The 8,562-nt window shown below is 33.4% G+C and overlaps 2 protein-coding genes across 5 annotated transcripts; one reads left to right on the top strand and one right to left on the bottom strand.

The window, feature by feature from the left end:
* Positions 1-1,491: 1,491 nt before the first annotated feature.
* Positions 1,492-2,912, bottom strand: LOC108826837 (GDSL esterase/lipase At1g59030-like). Of its 2 annotated transcripts, none has more exons than XM_018600183.1 (5): positions 2,669-2,912; positions 2,442-2,572; positions 2,131-2,355; positions 1,789-2,041; positions 1,492-1,685 (listed from the first exon to the last, which is right to left on the bottom strand). In XM_018600183.1, the coding sequence occupies exons 1-5, from the start codon at positions 2,910-2,912 to the stop codon at positions 1,492-1,494; spliced, it is 1,047 nt and encodes a 348-aa protein (XP_018455685.1). The 2 variants fall into 2 exon arrangements, with proteins under 2 accessions (XP_018455685.1, XP_018455686.1); XM_018600184.1 differs by having other exon boundaries at positions 1,492-1,664.
* Positions 2,913-4,496: 1,584 nt separating this feature from the next.
* On the top strand, positions 4,497-8,135 carry LOC108827000 (uncharacterized). Of its 3 annotated transcripts, XM_018600340.2 has the most exons (4): positions 4,500-4,622; positions 5,137-5,215; positions 5,457-6,135; positions 6,223-8,135. In XM_018600340.2, the coding sequence occupies exons 3-4, from the start codon at positions 5,482-5,484 to the stop codon at positions 7,975-7,977; spliced, it is 2,409 nt and encodes an 802-aa protein (XP_018455842.1). In that variant the 5' UTR covers positions 4,500-4,622; positions 5,137-5,215; positions 5,457-5,481; the 3' UTR covers positions 7,978-8,135. The 3 variants fall into 3 exon arrangements, with proteins under 3 accessions (XP_018455844.1, XP_018455842.1, XP_018455840.1); XM_018600342.2 differs by lacking the exon at positions 5,137-5,215 and having other exon boundaries at positions 4,497-4,622; XM_018600338.2 differs by lacking the exon at positions 4,500-4,622 and having other exon boundaries at positions 4,702-5,215.
* The last annotated feature ends 427 nt before the right edge of the window (positions 8,136-8,562 follow it).

The following is an 8,562-nucleotide window of genomic DNA, read 5'->3' as shown; positions in this document are numbered from 1 at the left end:
AATTCGCTAGCGCTTTCCTAAGAAAACATCGATCGACGCTAACTCAATAGCATCGATCAACGTTCGATCCATATCAATAAGCGACAGCTGAGATATTGGATTTAGTCAATAGGATTGATTCACAACGGAAGTTGTAATACTTTCTCGTAAGAATTCAAGTTCTAAAATTGACAACCTAATCATTCTATATCACTATAATCCTGATTAACTGAAATCCTAAATTTAACGCTTTTTCATTATTATCTACAATCTCAATCAATCATCTGAACAACTATTTTGTTCGCGCTACTTTATTTACTGCTTTAATATATTTATCTAGCTTAATCACAATTGATTATGATCTATTATGCGTTCTTACTCCTTGTGGATCCGATTCCTAAATACTATAAATGAATTTATTATTTGAGAGAGTAAAAATTACTCCTTATGATAATTTGCGTGATATCATATATTTAGTCAAAATAAATTATGAAAATTACTAACTAGTTTTGAGTTTGGAAAATTATATGACTTTTATTTTTTTATTATTAAACTAATGCATTATTTATTAAAAATGAAAATTTTGGTGAGAATTTTTATTTTTTTCAACATATTATTTAATAATTATTTACAGTTAAAATTGATTTATTATATGTATCTTTAATGAATTATCAAAATTTAAAAATTATCAAATAGCATATTTTGTAAATAACACTTAAGCTAAAGATTAGTTATATACTATTATATTTTATATAATTATTTTAGATAATTTATTGTTGTTAGATCCGAACCGAAATCGAATGGGTACCCCAACGCTCATCCCTAGCAATTTCAATAACCAAACTCATGTGAAACATATCTGAGAATCCATGTATAACACAAAAAATTACATGTCAAACTCCAATGAAATATACCACACAATAAACTTTACCAAAACTCTCTTTACTCCTTTTAGGTATTCAACGTTCGTGTTCGTAACTGTTGGTTTCATTATCCGTATTACAGCCATTCAGGTTCAAGTGTGTGATCTTTAATGTAGCTTTAAGCTATGTTTTCAAAACCTTTGGTGAGTGAAGAGTGTGTTGGATCTCTAGTTGTCTATCTTTCCGAGCAATCGGCTTAGTGTTCTTAGCTTTTTGCTTTAAAATGTTTTCCATGTACCCTTCTTGAAGGTTTCCTTTTAACATCAATTGAGTGAAGCAACTGTGTGATCTTCCCTTATATGCAGTTTTTTTTTAATTCCCCTTTATAAAACAAATGAAGAAAACAACATTGGTATGGAAGATGATGCTTGTGGCGAAGAAGAATATATGCGTGGAGATCTAAAAATTGATCCAAAACACAATGTAATAAACTCATTTCAATTCGTTGTAGTGCATTTTACTACATTCACAAATTTTTGAAACAATTGAAAATTTGAAGAATGAATAACATAAAGAGAGACAAAAATGAGATGGGGAAGAAACACAATCAGACCAAAAGATCAACAAGTTTTAGTTAAATGATTAAACATCAATGGAGTTTGCTTAAATATTTGTCAAGCAAGTTGTCAACAATGACTTGATAAGCTCTTTCAGTTGGGTGGTAGCTATCCCAAAATATATAGGCCGAGGAATTAGAACATGTGAATGGATTCAGTGAGTTACACATGTAAGATATTGCAAGAGAGCCTCTACCGCAACATCCTCTATCAGCTACCTCAAAACCTGAACACATGATGAGATATTCACTTATACTTCAATAGTTTCGTTCAGGTTTTATAATATAAATGAAATATTTTATAAAAATATATTTATAAGATGAGCTTACCGTATTTAGAAGGATGTTGGATCATGTTGAAAAGAGTATCATAAACATCAATTAGGATAACACCATCTAACTCTTTATCTAAAGATTCTAGTGCTGGTGAAAGCCTTGCATTGAATTGTTTAGCCATGTTGTTTAAAGATTCAACACATCCTCTTGTAAACAAACCTCCAAACACTGTTCTTTGAAGTGGTACACATCCAACCGGCACTGCGCTAAACACTCCAATCTTTTTAGCTCCAAGCTTATGTAATTCCTATTGTACCCAATATATACAATTAATGTTTGATATCAGTTTATTGTTTTTTGATTTAGGTTTGTAGATAATCACTTTAAAATACTTACTCTTACGAATTTGACGGCTGAGTCAGCCAAAAAGTTAGCATATGAGGTAGGGTCATATTTATGAGATTGAGCCATGAAAGTGTGAGCAAGGTCGTTGCTACTAGAACACACAACAAAGAAACTATGGTCCAAAATATATCGAGCTCTTTTCTCTCCAAAATGTTGTTTGATCGTGGATATATATTGCTTGAAGTATGTTAGTTGATCCCAGACTGATATCACGGACTGCAAAGAAACAAAATAATAGAAAATGTATCAATTAGTTATAATATGTAATGTAGCTAACGTTGACGACAAATATTATAACATACCATAATCTTAGCTGTTAATGGATCATAACCAGTTCCTCCAGATGCAAATGTTACACCCTTAAGAAGATCTCGGGGTTTCAAATTTGGGTTCATAAATGCTGGTAGTGACTTGGTCAATCCCAACTTTTCAGGTGAAAGAAAATTGGTGAAAAAAATTATCATGAGATAAAAATAGCTATAAGATTTTCTATAAACAAATATAAGTAAAAACAACTTCAAATTGTTACCAATGAGATCAGAGGGAACTCTTCCATCAGAAAATCTTCCGGTGGCCAAGCCGCCGGGAAAGTCCTTGCCATAGGGAGGAAAATTGCACTTCAAAAGAGTTGGGAGTCTATTGTTATTACCAGTATCCATAATCGAATCTCCAAAAACTATTAGTGCAGGGATTGTTGCATTCTTTCCATGCTTTGCTGCATTAGTTTCAGCGGCAATGAATACCAAAGCAAGCCATAACAACTGAAGCTTCATTGTCTTAGTTGATTTGTTTATTTTTCTGCTCCAGATGTGCTTGCCTTCTACAAATTTGAAAACATGCGTGTATCTATATATATTCTTTAAATTTGTTGGAACTTCTAAAAATATCTCTTTTGACAATAGTTGTGCTTTGTTAGTTAGTTATTACATTCCTTATGTAAAGACAATAAAGTTTAATTGTTATTTCTTACCAATAATTTCTTACATGAGTTGGTTGTCCCAACTTAAATATACTATTTTTGGGAATTGGGATTTATTCCAATTACATTAACGAATCGCAAGGCATAAAATGTTAAGCCACACTTGGTTTATAAACTACTATCATATATATATATATAGATAAATAAAATATCTCCTCTCTATATATATATATATGATAATAGGAAACAAACCATTTGCCAAATTCCAAAATTCAAAAGAAAAACATGTACTCATCTCGTTTGAAATTTTATCCCCTTCTCTGGGGGAGAACTAGCTAGTGAGTGATTATGCAACTCTGGAAATTTAAGTTTTTTTTTGCTATGAATTCATCGGCATTTTTTATTTCCATCAAAGAAATATTTTCTTGTGTAACTATTTAAGACATTGGATTATTATAGAGTTCTCCAACCTACAATAGTTACAGTCGAAAGTCGTGTAAAAACATGTATTGAATGTTGTTATATTGACAAAAATATCAAAAATATATTTATTTTATTTGAAATAATATGCATACTTAATAATTAATCTATAGGAATAAGTTTTATTAAATGTTTCTTGCTTCCAAAAATTATATATATTGCATATATACGAGTTAAATCAGTCCATAATTTTGCACAAAAGGTTGATACTATTTATAAATACATTTTGATTATTGAAAATATATTTTTGTTCAAACTATAATTGCATTGCCATCATTTATATTCAAACTTGCATAAGGCATGTTTTTGAATACTGTATTATTGACTAATTTATTAAGTATGCAATTCATTCTCATTCCAAAAGTATATTCTTCCAATGTGAATAAAGAAATTCTATAAATTAATATTCGATAAACTAATAAATATGATAATTTAATAATTTTTTTCTATCTCAAATTGAGTCGATGTAAAATATAACATAATTCAATAAAATTAAAATAATAATATTTAAATAAATTTTACATATATATATGAGCCTATTAAAATTATAAATAAATAATTACTGTATATAAAATTTTATATAAATATACACAAAACATTTTGCTGTTTAGTTTCTTTAAAATAAAATTTCTCTAATTTCAAATTTTGTTTTATTGAACCATTTCTAAAAATGAATTGCATGCTGTAATATTTTTCAACATATATAAAATATATCAAAAATTGAAATTTATAAAATTTAACCAATATATATTATCATGAATGATTTTTTTTTATTTTTTTCAGAATAAAAATATATATTAAAACAAAATTCTAAATAAGAAAATTTGCTTTAAATTAATAAATTATTGTACTCTCAACATTATTATTTATCGTGTATGTAAATGTATACAATTTAATAAATCATTATAAAAAAATATTGCTTGTAAAACTATATCTCTTTTATTTTTATTCTTCTCCAAGTGAAAGTTTTGTGTTCTCTCTCGAAGACTTGTGTTGAAAGAAGAGGCAGAGTGATCTCCATATCTCTGCACAACCAAAGTCGAAGGAGTCTCACTGTAATGCAAAGCTGAAACCATCTCTTCAGGTTACCAAATCTCTATCTCTCTCTTGCTCCTTAATACCGTTTTAGGTAATCCACGTTCGTGTTCGTGCTATAGATTTTGCGGTTTGCCCAAAAAACGTCACTGTTAATGCATAGAGAGATCGAGCAAAAAAAAAAAAAACAAGATCCTTTTTACATGAAAGTGTCCTTCTTTCTCTTCACGTTTTCTGCTAAGGCGTTGTTGAAGATTTCAACTTTATGCTTCAACTTGGTTTCCAATGTGATGTTATCCCCTTACGTGTGGTTTGTTATCGTTCAGAAATTACTTTGTCTTTGTTTGAGATCGATGCCGGTCTCGGGATTGACCCTTTTGTCGTCTTTCTAAGATAAGAAGAAGCATGTTCTTGATTATTCTGGGCTTCCTCTTTTTTCTCACGCACTGCAAAAACAGTCGATTCTATACTTTTTGTCTAAGCGTTGTGGGTTTATTCTATTGTGGGTTTCTTGGATGTGGTTTTGTTTGACTGATCATCTCTCTCTATGATTTTGTTTTCAGTCTGAAACAGTAGATTTATCCTCTCATCTCTGTAACTGTTGGTTTCATTGTTCTTTATCAAAGCCATTCAGATTCAAGTGTAAGTTCTTTTATTGTATCTTTGCTTCTCTGTTCTATTATGTGATTTTATGAGTAGCCTTAAGCTATGTTTGGGGCAATGAGTGAAGAATGCCTAGTGTTCTCATTTTATCTCAGCTGAATCTTTTCTCTTTTAGCCTTTTTGTATGTTCTCTGCTTGTTATAGTTTGCCATCTACACTTGGAGTGTGTTCTTGAAGGTTAAATGAGTGTAACAACTGTGTGATCTTCTCTTGTATGCAGTTTTTTCTTTAAATTCCCATTTAAAATGGATGAAGAAAACAACACTCGTATGGAAGATGCTTATGCTTGTGGGGAAGAAGAAGAATATGCGTGTGGAGATCCAAAAGTTGATGTTCGTGTTGGAGACGAATATCAGGCTGAGATACCTTCTTTGATGATATCTGAATCCCAACGTGCAGCATATCTTTCCAATCCTCTAGCTTCGGGTCTCGAAACTAATGCCATAGCTGTGGGACTACCCGTTGACATCATGTGGATAGACACCACCAAACTTAAAGACGAGGATGATAATGTAGACATGAGCGAGTCTCTCAAATCTCTGAAAACTAAAAGAAACAAGCAAAAGATGATGATGAATCTTGAAGCTGTCCCTGAGAGATCATCATCCAGCGCTTGGGAAGATTTGGAGGTAGATGCCTTTGTTCTTGCTCTATATACATTCGGGAAGAACTTTACTCAGATAAAGCAGTTCCTGGAGAGCCAAGAAACAGGACAACTCCTTTCTTTTTACTACGGAAAGTTCTACAATTCTACTAAGCACAAGATTTGGTCAAACTCCCTTAAGAAACGGAAATGCATTCAAGGGAAGAAGCTCTACTCAGGCTGGAGACTACATCAGTTGCTGTCCCGTTTGCTTCCCAGCATTGCTGATGAATCTCTGAAAACAAAGCTTGCGAATGTGAGTTTCTCTCTTTTGCACACTGAACACATATCCTTGAATGAATGAGTGTTTTTGTATTAACAAAAGGTTTAATCCATTAAACAGTTCTCCAAGTCATTTGCTGAAGGGAATACTACATCTCTGGAGAAATACATCAGCGCTGTGAAGGAGCTAGTGGGTCTCCGGTCTCTTGTAGAGGCTGTAGCCATCGGTACTAAAGAAGATCTGACTGTCCTAACAACAGAACCTGTAAATTCAAAGCAATGGTTCACAGTTTCCTCCTCCTCTGCTGCGGTGGTTCCTGCTGGTTTAGGGGTTTACAGTTCACTCACATCTGCTGAAATCATCGAAAAACTGAGTGGTGGTTCCCGTCTAAGCAAGGCACGTTGCAATGATATCTTCTGGGAAGCTGTGTGGCCACGTTTGCTAGCCAGAGGGTGGCACTCTGAGCAGCCAAAAGACCGTGGTAAAGACAACATTGTCTACCTCATCCCTGGGGTAAAGAAGTTCTCGAGACGAAAACTTGTTAAACAGAATCATTACTTTGATTCTATCAGTGACATCATCAAAAAGGTTGTTTCCGATCCAGAGCTTCTTGAGTTTGATGATGAGGCAGCAGCAGAGATCAGACCTCCTCCCAATGGAGGTGGAATCGTAGAAGAGAATCAATCAAAGCAAGAAAAACGCCGTTACCTAAAGTCTCCAGACTCTTGTTTGAAGTTCACTGTTGTGGACACTACTAGTTTGGCTTCAGGAGGCAAGCTGTGTGCATTTAGAGAGCTGAGGAATCCAGAATCTCAATCAAAGGCTTGTCAAGGAGATAACAAGTCTTCTTGTGTGGGTGTAGAGAAGAAGGATGGTAAAGAATGTAAGTGGGAAAAGAGACGAATGAAGAAACTGGTGGAAGAGCCTGTGAGGTTCATGATTGTGGATACAAGTGTGCAGTCATCAGGGATAATAAGGAGACGGAGACGTTTGCCTGCTAATGAGAATCTCTGCAATCCATCATCATCGGAGAATGTGACTTGGGAGGAGAATGTTCGGTCAAAGAAGAGGTCTGTCCGAAGATCAGAATCTGTTAACAATCATTCTCTTAGTTCATTTCCTTTGCCAAAACGAAGGCGGCTCAGTGCGTGTGTGAGGAAAGATATAGAACGTTTTGGTGAAAGTTGTGTGTCCAACTTACCAGAAGAAATCAAGACTGACAAATCAGAAGAAGCTGGAAACAGGATAGAGATTCTGAGGCTAAAGACTGAACCAAGTGAGTTATGTTCTATACACGAAGTCGGTTCATCAGAAAAGCAACAAGAAGAGGAAGCAAAGCAGTTGTTGTGTTCTTCAAAGGATAAGTTTGAAGAGAAACTGATCCAACTTCCTTCCATGTCAGGCTCAGAAAAGATGAATTCTCCTTCCACTGACCATGGAACTACTCAAGAAACTGCTTCAATAAAACAAGAAGAAGAAGGAGAGGAAAACCAACAGATAAAGTCAGATCCTCCAAGAAGACAGAGCACAAGAAAGAGGCCACTGACCACTCGTGCTCTTGAAGCTCTTGAATCAGGTTGTTATACGGCAAAGACCTTGAAAAGTACTCCCAAACCTATAAAACGTGAAAGGTCTGCAAGGATCAAGCACTCACGTAACAGAGCTCAAGGCGAGTCGGACAATGGTTTTCTTGTACAGGAAACCACATCAAGTAAACCGCTGGACCAAATAGAGTGTTCGGAACCGAGCTTTCTTGCAGATAAAGCAACAGCAGCGAGTAAGCCTGTGGATCAAACAGAGGATTCGAACAATGTGATAACCGAGTTCCCTAAACGTCCTCCCATTCTCTTGAAACTTCCCTTCAAGCGAAGCTGAAGATGGCATTTAACTTTCCCAAGAAATGTGTATAGAAAAAAAAAACTCTTGTTTTTCCTTTTTTTTCTCTTTTAAAATTTTGTTTTTTATAAACTCTTTTTTCTATTTAAAATGTTTGTTGATCTAATAGTTTGCTCTCCTTTTGTTTTGTTCACAAATTTTAAATATCACTCTCTCAGTTTCTTTATGTAAATATCTTAGACTAATTTTGATTTTAAAGGTATTTTTACAAATACCGTGTATATTTTATATCCAATTTCAATATTATTAAACAATATTTCATAATAATTTTGAAATACGTTATTTACTTGGATTAGTAGCATTATACAGCAAATGACTAATACTTACATCTAAAATATCTGAAGATATTTACATAGTATACAACCTACAAAATCACAATCAATACCTATCTAAACCACAACCTAGCAACAGAATAGTAGATCTAATTCATAAAACTCATCATCCTAACAAAAATCTAACATTCAAAACCTAAAACCTAAAACCTAAAACCCAAAAAATCTAATATCATAAAACTAATATAACGTAATTAAGAAAAGAAAAGAAATGACTTACATGATTTTGTGG

The sequence above is a fragment of the Raphanus sativus genome, chromosome 9, assembly GCF_000801105.2.
Source record: "Raphanus sativus cultivar WK10039 chromosome 9, ASM80110v3, whole genome shotgun sequence".
Taxonomy (NCBI): domain Eukaryota; kingdom Viridiplantae; phylum Streptophyta; class Magnoliopsida; order Brassicales; family Brassicaceae; genus Raphanus; species Raphanus sativus.
The sequence above is the reverse complement of the archived record's forward strand: the minus strand, read 5'-3'. Positions and strand labels throughout refer to the sequence as shown.

Excerpts from the sequence above, each read along its gene's own strand:
- LOC108826837 (XM_018600183.1), bottom strand. The coding sequence starts at position 2,912 with ATGAAGCTTCAGTTGTTATGGCTTGCTTTGGTATTCATTGCCGCTGAA. Across the intron at positions 2,042-2,130 it reads CAGCCGTCAAATTCGTAAGA|GAATTACATAAGCTTGGAGC; the intron begins GTAAGTATTTTA and ends TGGGTACAATAG. Across the intron at positions 1,686-1,788 it reads CCAACATCCTTCTAAATACG|GTTTTGAGGTAGCTGATAGA; the intron begins GTAAGCTCATCT and ends TCATGTGTTCAG.
- LOC108827000 (XM_018600342.2), top strand. The coding sequence starts at position 5,482 with ATGGATGAAGAAAACAACACTCGTATGGAAGATGCTTATGCTTGTGGG. Across the intron at positions 6,136-6,222 it reads TGAAAACAAAGCTTGCGAAT|TTCTCCAAGTCATTTGCTGA; the intron begins GTGAGTTTCTCT and ends TCCATTAAACAG.